Source organism: Populus trichocarpa, chromosome 17, assembly GCF_000002775.5.
Source record: "Populus trichocarpa isolate Nisqually-1 chromosome 17, P.trichocarpa_v4.1, whole genome shotgun sequence".
NCBI lineage: Eukaryota > Viridiplantae > Streptophyta > Magnoliopsida > Malpighiales > Salicaceae > Populus > Populus trichocarpa.
Genome location: NC_037301.2, coordinates 2,470,528 through 2,491,279, shown reverse-complemented (window position 1 = coordinate 2,491,279; position 20,752 = coordinate 2,470,528). Strand labels below are relative to the sequence as shown.

The window sequence follows — 20,752 nt, the reverse complement described above, 5'->3', positions numbered from 1 at the left end:
AAAATTCATTTAAAATTGTTTTTAATACATATTTATTTCATATTTCTATCTTTTTTTTTTCTCCAAACAAACACACTTCTAGCAAAGAATACTAATCAAACACAATCTATGAATGGTTTATTCTCTCTTCAATAAAATAAATAAATAATAAAAAAACAACAAAAACAACACACTAAGCCTTAGCTATTAACCAAAGCACATTGCCTTCTAATCTCGCCATTCGAGCCAGTTTTAACACGAATTCTGCCCATTTTCTCCATGGATTTGGAAAATTCAGAACGGAAATCTATTGAACCCTGTAGTATTTGGCGGATCATAGACAATGTATTAGAGTTTGTGGTCAAGGCAGCATCTGATTGAAATAGACCTCTTCTCTTCAGCAAGAGTTTATAGTAGCTAAGATCAAATGTCTTTCTGCTTCCAGGGTCCATCTCAACTATAGTAGTGTTATCGCTAATACTTCTGCACTTTCTAGCCTTCAAATTCGCAGCATATTCGCTATCTAGAGCTGGGTCTTCATCTCCAGTCCCAGTGAAATTGTATAGCCGGTTCGAAAACGATTGACAATGAGCAATGCCAATGGTATGAGCACCTGGGAAAATCAATTTGATTAGATGATCCATGATTCAGCGCTGTAAGAATGCGTCACGCAGTGAAAATGTCAAATGGGACGTACCAGAAAGCAAGACCAGGTCTTTCAAATCAAGACCTTGGTTAGCAAACAGTGTTTGTAGAGTGGTGAAGTTGATCATGGGAGATGGGACGTTGGACAAGGCCTCTGAGGACCTGGAGATCAAACCGTCTCGCCGGCCAGTCGGAACTCTCCAGAATGGACCTCCCTGTCAACATTGAAAAGAAAATTTATTTTTGTTTCTCGAGTAATGAATAGTATTAGAGCATAGATTTTTTTGTTTTGTTTTGGAGTTACATACTGTGGCTACTATACTGTCCCTAGCGACCAAGGTGAGGATATCAGCACAAGACACAATTCCAGGACATTCAGCTTCAACTAGGCGTTTCACTCTGTCGATGAAGTCAAAGCCTCTGAGTGTAAGATTTGGAGTTGCTGCCTTTTCAGGTTGTTCGCCGGAAGTTGTGTTCAACAGCACAGATGCATCGCAACCCTGACAAAAAAGTTTCCTCTCGTGTTATCTCACAATCTGAAAAATCAACACATGCAACATTCTGCAGTAAATATGCAAATACATACCCTGACGAAGCAATCATGGAAATGCATTCTGATTAAGGTTGCAGCCAATGATGGAGCGTTGTGGATGTGCTGGTTTACAAAGCCTTGCACAATCTTCTCAGCTTTCGGGCAGCTTGTATTATAAAAACCCATCTTTAGTTGAGCTTCGGTTGAGCCCATAAATGCTAAAAGACCAAAGATTAGCATCCCGAAATACCCAATCCTTCCCATCTTGATCGTTTCTAGTTTTTTTTCCTCTTTCAATCTTGCCCTTTAATACTGCAAATGTAGAATCCTAGTAGTCCATTCAATGAAGCAACATCAGATGTACACTCAATGCCTTCTTGGGAAAGACTTGTAGGCATCTGCATGTGCTACAAGATGAGAAGCAAGATGATAAAAACAGCACATCTAGCAAAACTATGATAAGTACAGTACATCTACCGAACAAACATATGTCATCTCGTATTATAGGCATATTTTGATATAAAGTAGGCCATTAAGGACATGATTAGTCAGGCTTGTCTCTCTTAGAGTAAGCAAAGCAAGGCTACTGTGACACCCCCCACACATCATCAAGGCCTTTTCCTTTTACTGCATTGATCTTTCGTTTTTATATTGATTTGGCAGGTAGCATTTTTCTTGTAATGGCATGCTAAGGTATTAAGAGGCGAAAACAAGATTGAGAGAAGGATAAATACAACTTGTTCACCTGCTCTATGGTGGCTGTGTTATCATAATTCTGAACTGCATTTTCCTTTTACCATGTACGGATAACTGCTGCCATCCATGATCCCAGTAGAATAATAAAGAATATACGTTGTCAAGAAAAGAATCTGACATCTGAAGAACTGGGAATATGTAAGCATGAATCCACATAAAAAGCAGCAGACAAAGTGACAGAAGATTATATTGGAAAGATTGATGACAACAGGATATCCAGGATGATCTAGATCTGATCCTCTCTGTTTAGTCTTCTACTAAAAGGATTCTTCAGGGGGTCAATATTGAAATCTAGGATCAAGAGAAAATTTGGCACATGATTTCTCAGGCTGGAAGCAGTTGGCTTGATCTGTGTTAGCCTGCTGGGTATTGATCCTGTGCATGTATTGGGATTCTGTTCTGTATCCTTCACATCCTGTGGACGCTTGGTCTCATCTAGCTCCTATTGTGTATGTATAATTCCACTGTGATTAAGATTATGATGTTCAAATTAACAGTGGATGTTTACATAAGTTTAAGTATGTGTATTTCGACTAATTCTTTGATATTTTTTCAAGTTAATGACTATATAATTATCCAATTACTCTAAAATTTATGATATTTAAATTAATAATTTTTAAAAAATAAACTTAAAACCTGACCAGTTAATCATAATCCAATTAAGACAAGAAACTTCATATCACTCTCTTTCGAAGATGGAAAGTGTCATAACTTTAATTTCTAACTACAAAAAGTTCATGCCCACAAACCTTTCTTTCAAACTGTTAATTGAGACGTGGTTAAACCTGTTTTTTATAAGATTTTAATTTTTTTTTGTTTTAAAAAATATTTTTGAGTGAACGAACACATTAAAATACAATCAAAACTTCCCGAAACGCATTTAAACCTTCTTATAAGTGCACTAACGATACATGGCATGGAAAGGAATAGTTCATTGTTTCCCATCGACCTACCATCCATTAATTCTTCTGTACTATGGCGTCTCAACGCCAAAAAGCACCGAGTTAGAGGCAATTATCACTGAGTTGGAGGCAATTATCACTGAGTTGGAGGCAATTATCACTGAGTTGGAGGCCCATTGTTGAACCTAAAGGAGAGTTGCGAGACCATCTTTGTTCCCCCTCTGTGGATAGTACTATCTCCTTGAAAAAGGACGAAATGGAAGAAGGTTAGGCTGGTGCAGCCATTGAATGGAGTATCTGCTACTGCTAGTGAAGTTAATATCACTTATTACCTTATTTTTCTAACCATTAAATTGTGTCTGGTCATATTGCTCTGGATTCGTATGCATCAAAATTGCTTTTGTCAGGAATGTTTGTTTTTAATGTTTTAAAAGATTTTTGTTTTGAAAAAATTTGATTTTTTTACTGAATTATTTTTTTTAATATTATCATTACCTCCCAGCACTAAAAGCACCATCTTTTAATGAATTGATTTTAAACTATACAGGATATAATTACTATATATGTTTTTACAAATGGTCAAAAAAGTTGAATAGCATCAAATTCGAGAAATTAAAGAAAAAGTATTTGCATGATTCCTGCATCATAGGGCAGGGCAAGTCTAGTCTAGTCTAGTCTTTGTTGGCTATCAATATCGTTGCTTTATCATCATCATCATCATCATGATTCCTCTATTTGATAGCTGGACCTTCATGCATGTTCATGCTAATTTAGACTATATATATATATATATATATATATATATGCCAAAAAACAATCACAATGTTGTCGGTGCTGACTGTAACAAAAACCCAAGAGAGGGGAGTGCTATGGAAAAGGAGTGTTTTACTGTTCATTTAAATAGTAAAACGACGGTGTTTGCACTCCCGAAGAAGGTTTATTATGATTTTTTTTTTAAGGATTCATTGTTCATTGTGAAATTCATGAGAGAGAGCTAGTTTTTTTTAAAAACATTTTTATGGTATAATTATTTGATTACTCTTAAAAGTAAAACATTATTTAACTGAAATATAGAGATTTTTTTTAAAATTTTAATTTTCAAAGTACCATCAAATAATTATTGCTATTCAAATCTAAATTTCTTATTTATATAAATAAAAAATTATTGGACTTGTGTTGCACGCATAAGCTAGTAACTCAATGCATTGTTTTCAAGTTGTGCATCTAAAACAATTAAAAATAATATTTTTTAGTATTTTTTATTCATCAGAGTGTTTTATTAATTAATTATAGTTAATCCACATCGATTTAGAATATCACTTTTTATTATTTCTTTAAATAAATATATCACTTAATATATTACCAGTATATTAAAAGTGTTTACGTATGCATCTTAATATCTTTGGATTTTTTTTAAAGGTTAAAGGAAAATAATATAAGTGCGGCCAAGAATCTAGTAGTATACTATATAATATAATTAAGTGATATATTTGCCTTAAATAATATAATTGCCTTGAAAAGGGCGCTAACTCATGTTTAGAACCTTGACCGACAAGTAATGCTGGCTCAAGGCTAGTAGCTGTATTAGCTTTTGAAGAATTTGGCTCAACAATCTGTTAATCACAATTGTATTTTATCACTTTTTTAGTCTCATCCGTGCATTAATGATTAGGTGAATTTTCAGCACTATGTTCTTGAGCTGTTTCTAGGTGATTGGAGACCCCACATGAGGTGGTTTTTTCTTTCTTCTATTTTTCTTCTTGCTGGAGAAACAATGGCGTCAAATTCAAAGGACACAGTCTTCCTGACATTATTTGACAAGAAATGAAACGCACATATGAACAAAAGATTCTTAGCTATTCACCACTGCACACTGCTTTCTGATCTCTCCAACTGTGCCAGTACTCTTAACGTTGATTCTGCCCATTTTCTCCATGGAATCTGCGAATTCAGCAAAGAAATTCTCAAGTGAACCTTGGAGCAGCTGGTTGACGAATGACAATGTAGTGGAGTTTGTGGTTAAGGCAGAATCAGACTGGAAGAGACCTCGTCTCTTGAGTAAGAGCCTGTAGTAGCTAAGATCAAATGTCCTGGAACTTCCAGGGTCCATTTCTACTATAGTGGTATTGTCATTAAGACTTCTGCACTTCCTCGCAGCGTATTCGCTATCTAGCGCTGGGTCCTGAGAACCCAGCACTCTCAGTGAAATTGTAAGCTAATCTATTATTTTCAAGCAATGTTTGCAGCAGTTTGAGGCAATTAAAAATGACATTTCTTGGTGTTTTTTAATTCGTCATGGCAGGGCCTACCTCCTAGAGCTGCGTGTGTGGCTTAATTCTCTCTAGTTTTACATCAATTAGCTTTTCCCTCTCTTCTTTTCTCTCTCTTCTTTTATTTCCAAGCATGACCTGCCAAAATCTTGGAATAACTTTTCAATTATTTTTCATTTAAATTTAGTTTTTATTCTTTCGATTAATTTTTTAATTTTATAAAATTAAAAATTATTTTTAATTTCATTCATTTTTAATTTCTTAATCCCCCAACCTTTTTTTTTTAAGCTCATATTTTATCAGTTTCATCCTCTATCATTTGATTTAATTGGAGATTGAACTTGATTATTATTTTTTATTTGTTTTCTATAGAAATTTTCACTACTTTTAAAAATAATATAGATTATCTCGAGTATTTTTATTTATCGTCTTTGTTGAGTTTAGTTTTTTTTAAATAATTTTTTTTAAATTAAGTTAAATTAATTGCTTAAATATAACAATGATATTTTATTTGATTTGCTTTCAGGACCGTTGCTTGAACAATGCGTGCAAATTCTTTCAGTGTTGTCATGCGGCCTGTCAAAATGACGTTACAACCATCTTGATATGCTCTTTCTGGTAGTGGGTTAGTGTCCATGAGAAAACAACAATGAGTTTTTGGCGGGTTTTTATTTATTGTTCTTCCAAGTATGATATTGATGACTCATTTTTTATAATTAATTTTTGACAATTTTTTTTTGTTCGATTTATCTATTTTTTTATCATATTATAAATTAACTATGCTTATTGTATCTATTCAGATTAATGGTTCAAGTCTCATATTTTCATACTATTTTAAAATCACTATCATTACCTGATCATCCTTTTTTTATGTTAGAAATATTTGGCTTGACCTACTGGGTAATGCAGGCTACCAATCTAGGTTTACTCGAATTATTTTTTTTGAATTGGATATTTTTTTTAGAATTAAGCCTCTTATTTAGTTTCGATTAGGATTCCATGAGGGTATCATAAATCTCATACCTCAAAATCAATCATATCATAGTTAATTCATATCAATTTAATATATCGTTTTCTCAATATTTTTTTAAATAAATATATCACTTAGTATATTACCAGTATTTTAAAAGTGTTTCCCGGTATGCATCTTAATATCTTTAGATTATTTTTTAAAGGTTAAAGGAAAAAAATATAAGTGCGGCCAAGAATCTAGTGGTATACTACATAATATAATTGCCTTGAAAAGGGCGCTGACTCATGTTTAGAATCTTGACCGACAAGTAATGCTGGCTCAAGGCTAGTAGCTGTATTAGCTTTTGAAGAATTTGGCTCAACAATCTGTTAATCACAATTGTATTTTATCACTTTTTTAGTCTCATCCGTGCATTAATGATTAGGTGGATTTTCAGCACTATGTTCTTGAGCTGTTTCTAGGTGATTGGAGACCCCACATGAGGTGGTTTTTTCTTTCTTCTTTTTCTTCTTGCTGGAGAAACAATGGCATCAAATTCAAAGGACACAGTCTTCCTGACATTATTTGACTAGAAATGAAACACACATATGAACAAAAGATTCTTAGCTATTCACCACTGCACACTGCTTTCTAATCTCTCCAACTGTGCCAGTCTTAACGTTGATTCTGCCCATTTTCTCCATGGAATCTGCGAATTCAGCAAAGAAATTCTCAAGTGAACCTTGGAGCAGCTGGTTGACGAATGACAATGTAGTGGAGTTTGTGGTTAAGGCAGAATCAGACTGGAAGAGACCTCGTCTCTTGAGTAAGTGCCCGTAGTAGCTAAGATCAAATGTCCTGAAACTTCCAGGGTCCATTTCTACTATAGTGGTATTGTCATTAAGACTTCTGCACTTCCTTGCCTTGAGATTGGCAGCGTATTCGCTATCTAGCGCTGGGTCCTGAGTACCTAGCACTCCAGTGAAATTGTAAAGGCGATTCGAGAATGATGAACAATGTGATACCCCGATTGTGTGAGCACCTGATAGCACGACCAGGTCTTTCAAGTCCAGTCCCTGGTTAGCAAAAAGTCTTTGTAGACTGGTGAAGTTGCTAGTTGGAGGGGGGATGTTGTTCGAGGCCTCTGAGGATCTTGAAATTGTCCCGTCTCTTCGGCCTGTAGGGACTTTCCAGAATGGACCACCCTGTTGAAGTTCAAACAAGAGGGTTTTAGCGTTTCTTTTCTCCAAATAATGATAGAAAAAGATCAAGTGAATTCAAGATGGATCGTGTTCGAGTCCTTACAGTGGCTACAACAGCATCCCTTGCAACCAAAGCAATAACATCAGCACAGGAGACTACACCAGGGCATGCTGCTTCTAACAGGCTCTTAACTCTGTCAATGAAATCAAAGCCTCTCAGTGTTACATTTGGAGTTGCCAACTTTTCAGTTTGGTTACCGCTTGAAGTTGTGTTCAGAAGCAGAGATGCATCGCAACCCTGAAAAACAAACGAAAACACAGAGCTCCAAAATCTCAAAGACTTGTAAGATGAAAATGTAGACATTCTGAAAAGGACTGAAGACACATACCCTAACAAAACAATCATGGAAATGCATTCTTAGGATGGTTGCTGCCACTGATGGAGCATTATGGATATGCCTGTTAACATAGTCCTGCACAATCTTCTCAGCATTCGGGCAGCTCCTAGAGTAAAAACCCATCTGCAATTGTCCTTCAGTTGAGCCCATAAATACCAAAAGACAGAAGAACATTACCACAAAATAACCGAACCCCCTCATGTCTCTAGCTTGGTAGGAGTTTCCTACTCTCTCTCTGCTTCTCTATGGAATCCACCTATGGAGTATATGTAACCTTGAAGGTGGGAGGCTATGCCACTTCAAGATTTAGTTTATAGTATCTTTGAAGGTACTTAAAATTCAAACAAGAAGCAAGATTTATAGGCCTTGGCCTCCATTTAGCGTGAGCCTTAATTACTTAACCAAAAAAGGAGTAAAAAACGTAAGGGCCACCGAGCTTAATACATGAATAGTGCTTTAACATCAGTTAATGTAAAGTAGATGAATAAATATATGATGATTAGTTGTCCTTGTCCCCAAATTGATGCAAGAATCAAACATCAGGTCTCTTGCTTTATAAGTAATTTTGGAGGACTCATTGCTCTTCACAGTCAAGGGGAACGAATCCTTATTTGCTTGAAACATAGATCAAGTTTAATAATTTTTATAATTAAATTAAGTAAAAATCAAAATAATTTATGAATAATGGATGAATATAGATCAAGTTTAATAATTTTTGTTGAAACATGCAGCATAAACATTAAAAAATATGAGTGTGGTTGATATTGATCTTATGATATAGCTAGCTTAATTGCTTCGATATAGCAAGAATGAGATCAATTGATTCACCTGCTATGTGATCACTAACATTCTCTTAATCTATCCCCTACTGTTCACATTTCTCATCAATAATTGAGAAGTAACCATAAAATAAAATTTGATTTCAACTTCCATATTTCCTTTTGATTTTAAGTGTGAGCTCTCTTGAATGATATCAAATCGGTTTTAACTATAGTTATAAAACTCGGTCCAATACAAGATCCAACCTCCGATGCATGTGAAGTTTCTTAAAAAATTAATTTAGATTTAACTTGGTTGACTCAGTTAATATTTGTTTTAACTTTTATTTTTATCAAATTGATGTTATTTTAATTTGAGTTAACTGATACGACTCATAAATCAAGTCTTATGATTTGTTTGGGAGTGTGGCTGGAGTTGCTTTTCAAAGTGTTTTTCACACTGAAATACATTAAAATAATATTTTTTTATTTTTAAAAAATTATTTTGAGATTAGCACATCAAAACGATCCAAAATATATATAAAAAATTAAATTTTTTAAATACACAGATTGGCTCGTATTTTCAAACGGACTCTTGGATTGAACTTCAAGACGAGTTTTATAGCTACTTATTACACAACTACATGCCTCAAAAGGTCATAATCCCCTTTTATTTCAAAAGAATACACATGCATAAAAGTGAATGAGTTGGCAAATTGCAAATTGTAAATTGCATAGGTCGCAATAATAGTAAGCTGTCGGCAACATTTCTTTTACTTTGAGCTTACTGTATATCGCATGTTTGTTTTTGCTGTAAAAGTAATGTTTTCAAAAAATTTAAAAATTCTTTATTTAAAATTAATTTTTAATAATGGTTTTAGATTATTGAAGGTAAAAATAAAATTTAAAATTTAAAAATAAAAAATATTATTTTAATATATTTCTAAACAAAAATTATTTTAAAAACATTACTTACGAAGTAGGGAAACAGCTAGCGTAAATCATTTAAAAATCATTTTAGAACATTTTATTAAAAATGGCATCTTCACAGTAGCGTAAGAATGGCCTTGGAGGGAAACAGCTAGAAAGGAAAAAGGGTAATCAAATCAAACGTCAGCCAAAAAGCCACAAGCAAACCAGTGGTAGGAAGCTTCATGTTCATCTAGCTTTCCTGTCAACATCACTGATAATTTTCTTCCTGCTTTATGTCATGGGCTGCTGGAGAAAGGAGACAACAGACATCTGAACCCGCATATGCATCTAAGAGATTATAAATGGGTCCTTGTTTCGCAAAATAAATTAAATAATTCCTCTAATTTGAAAGATATTTAATTAAGACGAGTGAAGAAGATCAGATTACAAGGGGATTGAAGAACATAGAGACTGATTAAATATGTTTGAAACTAAAGGGACGGTTTAATTTATCTTGCAAAACTAGAAGGACTAATTTACAATGGTGGAAGCTATCACTGTAACTTTGTACTAGTACCCCTCGATTTCTACGACATTGGCATGTGCCCTAAGAGTTAGGTGGCACCTTGACATCTACCGAATTAGCTTGTGCCCCGAGAGTTAGGTCCCCTGATCCATTTACATCCATGTTCTTTCTGTAAGTTTGGTTTTGTCAATGGTGGGCACGCTGCTCTTCACCTTTTAGAGGATCTGTATCTATCTAGGCTGGGGAAAGCAAAGGATTGGTGTTTCATGTCTTGCAACATATGGAACTTGGATCACTTTATGCCTACGTAGGATTACCACAGAAGACATCCTAGGCAAATCCTTGCACACAAAGACATGAATCCCTTATCTTACATCCAAAATAAAAATAATAATAAGGAGAAGAATCAAAAGAAGAAAGAGACATCATATCCTTGCAGCAAAGCACCACTGTAAAAAAACTCCACGCAATTACAAATTTGAGTGCTTTAGAAGGAAGAATGGCTTTTGTTGATTCTTCATTCAGAAGGCTGAAGGCCTTCATTTTGTGTTCGCACACGTCTGTGCACATACTGATACAATATATATCATTGTTCCAAATATATACATAGTTCACCAGGCTTGTACTGCTACTGTTAATTCCAGCACTCTAATGACCCACAAGCCGTTAGCTTCTTATGTTCTGATCAAATAACCAAACAGTAGGACTGGAAACTCTTTTCCATGCGGGAAAAGTAAAAAGGAAACTTTCAGCAGCACGAAAGAAGTGTGCCCTTGTAACTATTTTGAACCAAAATTGACCTGTGTTCCGTACAGCATAGAATGGTACACAAAATTGCTAATGAACTGGGACTATTGATAATTCTAGGAATTGTATAGAAAAGGATAGTATTTGCTTGGCATGATTATATAGAAACGATCTGTAATAAGGCCGGATAATGTTGCAATCAAGTGGTCCTTGTTCTCATGATCAAACACAAGCACTACCATACATGCCTTTTCCTGGCAAAGTAGTTTATGGTACAAAAGAGTTATTTTCATAGCATAGGCAAACAACAAATAGCCGACAGAAATTTTGTACCTCATGGATGGAATTAGCTTATTTAAATCTATTCTTTATTCCTTGAACTGCCATTCCCTTCGGCACATGGGACAGTGTGCTTGTGATGTCTGTGAATTCACCCATTTCAAGATGCAATGAAGATGGAACGCATGGTTGCATGCACCCCAAACTGCAAAAAAATGTTAACAATAAAGATCATTAGTTCCTATCCCATTACATCACACCAACTTAAAAATATTTAATCATTTCCGCAGTTTTATGTTTCTTTGAGATTACAGAACTGCTAGAATTTGAGACCCTTGGGAAGGGGCAGGTACACAAGCAACTGAACTAGCTAGCTGGCATGTAATCCTTTCCCCAGTTGATCAATGAAACTTTCATACAGGGGAAAAAAGTACACAGATAGAGAAGAATGCAAAATGCCAGCATCTGGTTAATCGTATAACATTTTGTAATCAAGTCAAAATATATGTTTTTTTTGTTGCTAAATCCATATGACAATTCAAAGCCCAGTGAATGACAAACAAGAAAAGAATGCAGGCAATTTCACTGAAGAAGATACTAAAAGCACTGAATTTTTTAGGGCTAATTCAGGCCACCTAAACTTATTATCAGGCCTCCTATTGGAGCTCAAGTCCAGGGCTAGGGGATGACTATATAATCAAGCCAAGCCAGAGTCCATTAATACTGCCCAAGATACCCATTCATTGGGTTGTTGCTCCGAGTTTCAAGTCTGAGGGGTTGCCCTGAATTGGTTTCTGGAACATCCATTATCATTTGGCATCATCTCCATAAATAACTGCCAAATACATGACCTTTTGCCTATCTCACATTCAACAGACAGATAGTCTACATTTGAGTAGTAAAAATTTACACGGAGTACCAGACTGACCAGTTATTTCTTGAAACTCAAGCTTGCTTGGAATAATAAATGAATAAGGACCTAGGAATAGTATGGAGAAAACATATTTGATAGTCGTGTTGTTGCATAAAAGTTTCAATTTGTAAGAAGTGAAATGTGCTGAGGACCACACTAAGAGAATGAATATCACCGCACCTCAAAATTATAGCAACTCAAAGGAAACAGGGAAAACAAGCTACAGTCCACAATTCCACAGGATAGAAATTCAAATGCATGCAGTTGAATGAAAATTTAATAAGAAAATAAAATAAGAGGGTCTTAAACTACCTAGCATGTAACATGCAACACTAAAGGTTCAGCTTCAAGAACATTTTTCCTTTCTTTGATACTGCTAAAGCTATTGTAACATTGGAACAGAAGGGACAAGTAATGAGATGAATGCAGACTACAATAAGAAGCTTTAACATTAGGCTGACAGAGAAACAATATTGATCCACTTATGCAAGAAGTTACCATGAAAAACGCAAAAGATTAACAATGTTGGAAACCATGAGTTGCTAATATTGTTAACTTACTAAGTGGGCAATCATCCCCAGGGAGTTTACAATCAGGACAGCAACCATCAAAGGCCATCCTACATATCCCACATGTTTCATCCTGAGCATCCCAAGTCCATGAAGCAACAGCATGCCACCTATGAGTCAAAAAAGATAGAAAATGTGCCTTCTCACTAGATGAAAAACAGAAAAAAAAAAAAAAAACACGATGGCCAACATACATTGAACTAGTTTTGTATGAAGTAAAATAAGCTAAACCATGAATTCAAACCCAGCAGAAGTTTAGAATCCCTTAAAACCCATTTGAGAAAAACAAGAAAGCAAACAAAATAAAACTTTTAAGTTCACATAGCCTATATGATATAACTGATCATTATCAGCTTTAACAGAAAAAGATGGCAGGGAGATATAGAGGGCATACTCTGTTAGAAAATCCAGTGCATATTCGAGAAGACAACGAGTCAAGGAAAACTGTATCTTCAAAAATTTTAAAGCACTAAATTTGCCACAAACAATTCAACCACAAAGATAATCGCACAGAGCTTTTTTATCACCGCCCATGTACCATGGGACATGAGCTAGGAAAACCACAGTGGAATTGATTAATTATATGCAAAACCACAATCCCAATCTAAAGACCTCATTATCAAAAGCCAGCAGAAAAAATCAGGGTAGGAAGTAATTCGTATGCAATAAATATTTTATCCATCCCAAATGCTAAAAAATAACAGCAGATAAAACTTCACTTCACCAAAGACTTCTAAAATTGATTCCCAAGATATACAGTGTATTTCAGTATAATCCACGATGAATTCACACAATTAGAAACCAATATTTCAGTGCCGTTTACTGCTACCAAATCCTATAATTTTGGATTTTGAGCCGCAAAGCTACAATAAGAATATAATAAGGGAATGCCATTTCTCAAGGCCATCAAATTTGTCTATAAATCTTAACACATAGTTCACTAAAACCCCAATAGCACCAATCCACAAAGTTGTCATTCTAACAAAAGCCCATTAAAAAGTAAAGAACTCCAACTTCAAGATCTTAATCAACATATTGACAACCAAAAAAGAAGAAAAGGATACGTAGCAGCTTCACTTTCATTGTCTTTCTCCTGCAAAACCAAATTTTATGACATGAACATTAACAAATCCGAAGAAGCAAAAAATCACACACATATGAAATGATAATATATTTTAAGAAAAACAAACAAACAAAGCCTATTTGAAAGTTCATTAAGACAAGAAAAACAACACATTCATGAATCATGATATATATGATCACAAGCTACGAAACCCATGTCCCAAAACATCAAAGGATGTGAATTTAAGCTAAACCTAGTTGAAAAAACATTGAACTTGACTGACCCAAAAAAGGTAACTGGTTACCAAACTAGTTATATATAAGTTATTGCTACATAGATTCATACAAAGAGCAAAACTTTAAACATTTTTGTTACAAAATTTGAATCTAAATCAACATGGAACCAAAAACAAAAGACAAAAGACCTTTCTTGGATCGCTGAAAGTGGAATTGAGTGATAAAGGGGAGATTTTGAAGATACTAAAACACGCTATTTTGGTTCAAATTTGCAGGGAAAGTGAGAGGGAGCGCTGAAACTCTGGAGAGAGTGACTGTGCTTATAAGTTTGTTTTTAAATCTGCCAACGGCCCAAATCGTTGGGCTTTCTTTACCACAATTCTTTTCAGTTTTAAGTATGGCCTTATTATTTCATCAAGAAAAAAAAAGAGAGTGGAAGTATTAATGGAATGAAATTAATCTTTTTCTATATGGTTTTAAATAGTTTTTTCCAGATTGAGAGGGGGTAATGGTGTGAGAAATTGGAATTTTTATTCAAGAATTTAATAAGTTTATAGAATTAATTTTAGAATAAAATAAATGATGTGAAAATCTATAAAAATATGATAACTATAAGTAAATTGAAACTTCTTAATCATAATTAAGGTTGGAGATTAATAATTTAGATTTAAGGTGCATGATTTAAAATCAATCAGGTTTGTACAATTCAAATATTTATCAATTTAATATGCAATCCATTGAATTCTTTACCTATAATTAATTAATATTTATTTGTGTTCATATAAAGAAAATAATAGAGTAGAAAAAACAATTTTTTTTGCAACCCTCGTAAAACTAAATAGCTAGCGAATTATCTAGCTATATTATAGGCTAAAGAGCCCTAGAATTCTCCTTTAAAAATATTATCTTATTGTGTCCCACTTACATAAAATATCCTAGACAAGCTCCATCTTAAATCGTTTAGCACTGCGGTTGCGATTGTGTTTTACAATAAACACAGGACTTTGATGTTTGGTAATCTCAAACCACACAAAACATTTGGCATGGGCCCCACGCAAAAACTGAGGTTGAACCTTAACTTGTGAAAAGCAACTCCCACCTATAATATAATGTCATTTTCAGTAGCTTTACAATCAAACATCATACAAAAAGTATATTAATCAAACACAACAAATTGTTTTTTTTCAACCATAATTTCAACCGCAGCTTTAATCAAACACTTTAAAATTAACAACAAACCTCACAAAAAACACTTTTTATTAAACTGTTTTTTTTAAATCATAACCACAACAACAACCAGAATACTAAATAAACTTACTAGTGCAAGTGTTTGTATGTGCCTTGAGTGTGGTAGTATCGAGTGGAGTGAGTGTGTGTCAAGAGTGAGAAAAAAAAGATTGGAATTTTGTGAGTGTGATTGAAAAGAAAAGGGAGTATTATTATGAATGTGAAACACTTTTACGGGTGTTGTATATATATGGGTCGCAATTCCTGTCCAAATTTCAAAAGGGTGTAAGAGCTTTTGTCCAAAATTTATACCCTAACATTAACTATATATAAGGCAGAACATCTGTTTTACTCCAACATTAATTGCAATACTTTCAACTCCCAGTATTCGATCGAACAAACACACGGTATATATATATATAGTATAAGAGAAAACAAAGGAATTGATTGTTAAAGAACAAATGAATTCATTAATTAATGATCAAGTATAAATTTGAATATACCCCGTACAAGTTTCCTAAAATACTTTCCTTTTACATATCAGAAGCATGCAGCAGCTGCAACCCTTTATATATATATATATATTAAGAGTAAGTATATTGGATTCATTTCGAGAGAAGGAAATCATTCCTTGTTCTATTTACATGAAATAGAGTTATTAATCACAAGTTTTAGAAATTTTGGAGATTTTTGAATCCTTGAGTTGTTTTTAGTTATTCGTTAAAGCTTTAGTTTAATCCCTTTTAGATTTTTTTTGGATAATCTTAATCCCTTTTAGATTATTAGAACTTTTCTCTCAATTTGGTTATAAAATATCACCCTAGAATTAGTGAAGTTCCAAAAGATTTTTACTTGTTTCTTTAATCAAAGACTTGGTTTGATACCCTACTTCCTTATACTTAGCTTGTTTAATTTTTACTTGAGAATATGTTTTTGTAGTGGAAAATCCAATGAATTAATATATTTTTTTCCAACAAAATGATGCCGTCGCCTATCTTTGATTCAAGATAGAAGTATAAGTTTTAACTTTTTCTTATTTCTAGGGTTTACGGATAAAGGAAAAGTCGTCAAAATTAAAGCCAAAAGAGAGAAGCAGCCGACATCAAAATAAGCATGCAATGCGTTATTAATTAGTGGCCAACTTTGGCAATATTGCTCCTTGATTCAATTATTTAACTTTATTCTCTTTTAATTCTAAGTATATATATATATTTGCTAACGAGATTCTATAATTTCTGGCATTAAATTAAACTGCGAATCTCCAAATCTTTAGCGAAACCTATTTGAGGAAAGGGAAAAAATGTATGCCTAGCTTGAAGACAACACATGGAGCTCGCTATTAACTACAAGGAAGAATGAAGAACACCTGTTTCAACCCAACATTTCCTACTATTCGATCAAACAAACATCAACACAGTAGCATATATAATATAAGAGAAAGCAAAGGAATCCATTGTAAGAAGAAATAATGATTTTCTTATTAATTAATAATAATATTCGTACAAATGTGAATAACCTGTGCAAGTTTCCTAAAATATTACAATCATAATCCTAAACCTATCTAGATATGTACAGTTCTTGTTTTCCAGCCCCAATGGAACAAAAAAGCAAAATAAACAAAGTTACGGTTTCATGCAAGCACCAGAACGTCATGCTCAGTACCAGTGGAGGTTTCTCGCCAACAACTCTCGTTTCAGCACTTTCAAATGCCCTATCTGATTTCGATCCAAAGCACCATGTCGGGGCACTGCCATGCCGATCTTATCAGCCAATAGAATCAAGGATAATGATTTTGGAGGATGGTTGAAAACGTGCAATTCAAATGATTCTGATATTATTATCTTCGTTAATGCGTCAGCAGCAAAGTTGCCTTCCCTGTGAGTATGCTGAAGGAAGCAATTCCATTCCCGACTAACATAGCTTTGACATTCCAATATCACCGCCTCGATCTGATTCTTGGGTTGTCGGGTTAGTTGATTGCGAATTCTGTTGACCACGCTCTCCGAATCAGATTCCACGATAACCCTCTTGAGCCCTTTATCCCAAGCCAACTTTAATGCTTCTCGGACAGCCAGCAACTCAGCTTCAAAGGCAGATCCAGATTTGACTCTGGAAGAGAAACCGAACAGCCATATTCCATGTTCATCTCTGCAGACCCCAGCAACTGACGATTTTGAACAGTTATATTTATAACTTGCGTCAGTGTTGAGTTTGACAAACCCTAGAGGGGGTTTTTTCCAGTGAATGCCGGTGTTTGTGGTGGGAAAGAAGTGAGGAGGTGGAGGACAGTAGAGAGGTGGAGGACAGTAGAGAGGAGGAGGACGCACCAAGATAGGGTTTGGAGGGGGGAAAGGGATGAATGAAAATGGCGGCGGTGGGGGAAGAAAGAAGGGGTTCATACTCACGAACAAGATTGAAACAAGATGGGAGAAAGTCACAGATTTACAAGGAAAAACTTAAGGCGAAGAAAGAAAATCAGAGTGGAGAAGTTGTAGTTCAAAACTGTAAAGGATTGGAGTGTGTATATATATATATATATAAAGATTTCAGTTAATATCCTTAACTTGTATGGATTAGGGTTGTATTTAAGAAAGCAAGGCGGTGTTTTTTTTTCAATGCATAATTACAGAAAATCAAAGAGAAGTTTCCATACTGTATAATTTGCAAGAACTTCAAAATTCTTGATGGCATATGCAAGCATGGCCATCTCATAAAGAATATTCTCACACGTTCACCTATCTCATGATTTTGCTTCAAATGGAAAAGGCCTATGTTTGGCTGTGTTATACATTCAACTCGCGTAATTTGCCTCCCACAGTACTCACCATTTTATTTTCTAAAAAACTTCTTTTATCCTTCTTGATGTGGGACAAATAATAAAATCCAAGTCAAGATGAAATGTGGACAATTCAAATAAGTTTTCTAACAAAAATAAACATAATTTTTAATCAACTATTAATTATATCATGTTGTTCACAAGCTCATTTTACAGGCCTAGTTCCTGTACAGTTAGCACTTGGCATGCTGGTGCTAGCCGACGTTGGGATGATGCATAAATAAAACTAGGATTCTGCTGTTTCATATTTTATTTTTTTTTACTAATTATTTTTGGATTTTTTTAATTAAATTTTATCTTGCTTATATTTCGATAACTAAGTTGGTTTTAGCTCATAATTTTAAAAAATCTTGTATATTATTTTTAATCAGATTAAAAAGTTAAAAAATTATTGATATTCAGAAATTTATCAAACCAGATTTCCTCTACAATGCCTAGAAACTCATCAAATTGTCAAGGAAATGGAAGAAGGTGGCTGATATAAGGTCAAAAAAAAATTAAAAAATCACATTTCCTCAAACAGGCGCAAACAGTTGTAACATAACATCTGCAACAGAGAAGGGCTATTTTACGGGGGAATTGTGAGAGCTACTCAAAGTGGTTTCAGAGGAGTTCGCACTGCTGAACAACAGGCCTTCACATTTCCTAGCAATGGAGAGCTTATCAAACATATAATTGCTTTGATAAATTAGTATTGATGCCTGTAGCTAACAGTACCTCTGTTTATTATCTTCAGATCTGCATCATAAAAAACCAGGCCATGATTGACCAGTCTGCAGCTTTTGAAGAGTAGAGTAAGATTTCTAAAACATTCAAACAAGTGGACATGATTAGATTATGTCTGAAACTAATACCAAAAATCATGCGTGGTTTGTTCGTACTTTTAAATTTTTTGATTGTTTTAGAAAATTATAATTAATTTCTTAAAAAAATAACAAACAATAATCCTTTCTCAAATAACATAATATTTTTTTTAAAAATAATTTAATAATATGTTCTGAAATCTTGGTAATGTTTTAAGATATTGATCATATAACACGTACACAATATTTTGTCAATTAGCATGTTTTTTTTGGTGGAGTTTAATTTAAATTTCTTTATTACATTTATATTTTTTTGTTTGTGTAAATTGTAACTTTACTCATAAAGTAATCCACAATCATTGTCAAAAAAACATAAAATTTGTTGACAAATAATATAATATATATAAACTAAGTTTTTATCAGTATATCTTTACTAAAAAAATATTAGATCAAGGAAGATTTACAAGAATAAATTTTCAGAAAAACAAGCACGTTCCAGTAAAGACACACTGCTAGACTTGACACATTAGGCTTGATAGTGTGCCAAGCCCCGAGAATATTGGGTCTGGCGCTAGCCAGATTCAGATTTGAATGGCTTGGCTGCAGTGTGCTAAACCCCGAGAACGCTGGACAAAATTAGAAAATCATGAGCTTAAAAAAAAGAAAAAAGAAAAAAACAAATGAATTTGAATGAATCTTCTAAGCCTAGATTAATCTTTTAAATTTGCATCATGTTAAATCCAAGACTTGGGCTCAATCAAGAAGTATTTTTGACCTATAGAAAAAGAAACATGGCAGTGTCTATCCACAATTACATCGATATCTCAACCATGTTAGTTTGTAGGGTTTAGGGTGACTTTCAGTCGCCAACTAAAGTTTCTTTACTACCTCCATAGAGACCATATTCTTGCAGTTCTTACTATCTATGATCAAACTGTAGTCTTTGTCTTTAATGGTACATGTAGAGCAGAAGATATTGTTATGCCTCAAATCCTTATCTGAATCACCATTGAGAGTTAACAAACTCTTTCTGATCACAAGGGTTGTACTACCATCTCCATGTAGAACACCTTTATCGTTGTCTGAACCATTTTCGTTGTAAGCGAAATTTATGGGCTCCTCCTCTACTAGCATATTCTTTCTCAAATGACTTTCTAGTTTGCTATATTCGCTAATATAAGACTCCAGTGTCCCACCTCACCACATTTGAAACAACGAAGTCTAAAGCCAGAACCTTGCCCTGTTGCCCATTGATTTTGTTCATTCGTCCTAGTCTGGTTGGTGGTCTGTCTTGGATCACTATTGTATCTTTTGTTATTCTGTTCTCCCCTAAAATTTCTACTAATAGTCATATCAACTTGCTTCTTCTCCACCGTTAGAGCTCTTTGATACGCTTATGAAACTGCCCATAAGGATTGAAGATGCAGTACATCCTAAATAGATTGACGTAAACCACTAAGATATCTTGCCACTAGTTGCTCCTCTATTTCTGCCAGATTATTCCTAGAAACTAGTTGGTAGAACTCATTAGTGTATAGTCGTTTATAGATTTACCTCTTTGTTTTAGTGTGTGAAGCCTCTGCTGTAGAGTTTGGGAGTAGCCAAAAGGAATAAATTTCCTCTCATGTTCTTCTTCATCTTATCCTAATCATTGATTCTAGCTTTTCCTTGTCTTCTCGTGTCTTCTTTAACTCCTTCCACCAACAAAATGCCCTGTCCTTTAATCTGATTGAAATCAACTTAAATCACATCTGTTCAGGCACTTTCTTGTACTAAAAAATCCTCTCAATCTCGTTCAACCAATCTATGAATGATTTTGCCTATAAATTTAATGAAAACTCAGGAGTTTTGACATGAAAGCCAAAATGCCAAGATTTGTTCTCTTCTCACTTAAACGGTTGTCTCCTCTAAATTCGCCTCTGATTTTTAGTACTGGCTAGGGACCTTTGGTCACTCTCCTATTCCTACTCGTGCCACTTATGATCTTATTGGTCCCTCTCCTCTAGCCTATGGGTTAATTCTGCCATCTGCTTTAACATGTCTTGGATGACGAGCTCCTAAACATTCCTCTCTCAAAGGGGGCTCCTCATTCCCTTCTTGGCCACACCTTGCTCCATGACCTTTTCCCATGTTCTATTAGCGCACATAATAGCAAACAAATTCTCTTTCATAGGATTACAGCACATAGCACGTAATAAATCTAGGATTGTTTGGGTTTGATACCAACTAATGTAGGTGAAAGTTAAA

The 20,752-nt window shown here is 34.4% G+C and overlaps 3 protein-coding genes across 3 annotated transcripts; all 3 read right to left on the bottom strand.

Annotated features, from left to right (window-relative positions):
- Positions 1-92: 92 nt before the first annotated feature.
- On the bottom strand, positions 93-1,890 carry LOC18106988 (peroxidase 3). The gene is made up of 4 exons (XM_006372898.3): positions 1,211-1,890; positions 933-1,124; positions 677-839; positions 93-592 (listed from the first exon to the last, which is right to left on the bottom strand). Exons 1-4 carry the CDS (start codon positions 1,418-1,420, stop codon positions 180-182), a joined length of 978 nt encoding a protein of 325 aa, XP_006372960.1. The 5' UTR covers positions 1,421-1,890; the 3' UTR covers positions 93-179.
- A 4,699-nt stretch (positions 1,891-6,589) lies between these two features.
- On the bottom strand, positions 6,590-8,037 carry LOC18106986 (peroxidase 3). The gene is made up of 3 exons (XM_006372895.3): positions 7,628-8,037; positions 7,342-7,536; positions 6,590-7,241 (listed from the first exon to the last, which is right to left on the bottom strand). Exons 1-3 carry the CDS (start codon positions 7,835-7,837, stop codon positions 6,660-6,662), a joined length of 987 nt encoding a protein of 328 aa, XP_006372957.1. The 5' UTR covers positions 7,838-8,037; the 3' UTR covers positions 6,590-6,659.
- Positions 8,038-10,686: 2,649 nt separating this feature from the next.
- Positions 10,687-13,619, bottom strand: LOC18106985 (anaphase-promoting complex subunit 11). The gene is made up of 4 exons (XM_024588810.2): positions 13,611-13,619; positions 13,405-13,433; positions 12,332-12,450; positions 10,687-11,063 (listed from the first exon to the last, which is right to left on the bottom strand). Exons 1-4 carry the CDS (start codon positions 13,617-13,619, stop codon positions 10,948-10,950), a joined length of 273 nt encoding a protein of 90 aa, XP_024444578.2. The 3' UTR covers positions 10,687-10,947.
- Between the last annotated feature and the right edge of the window lie 7,133 nt (positions 13,620-20,752).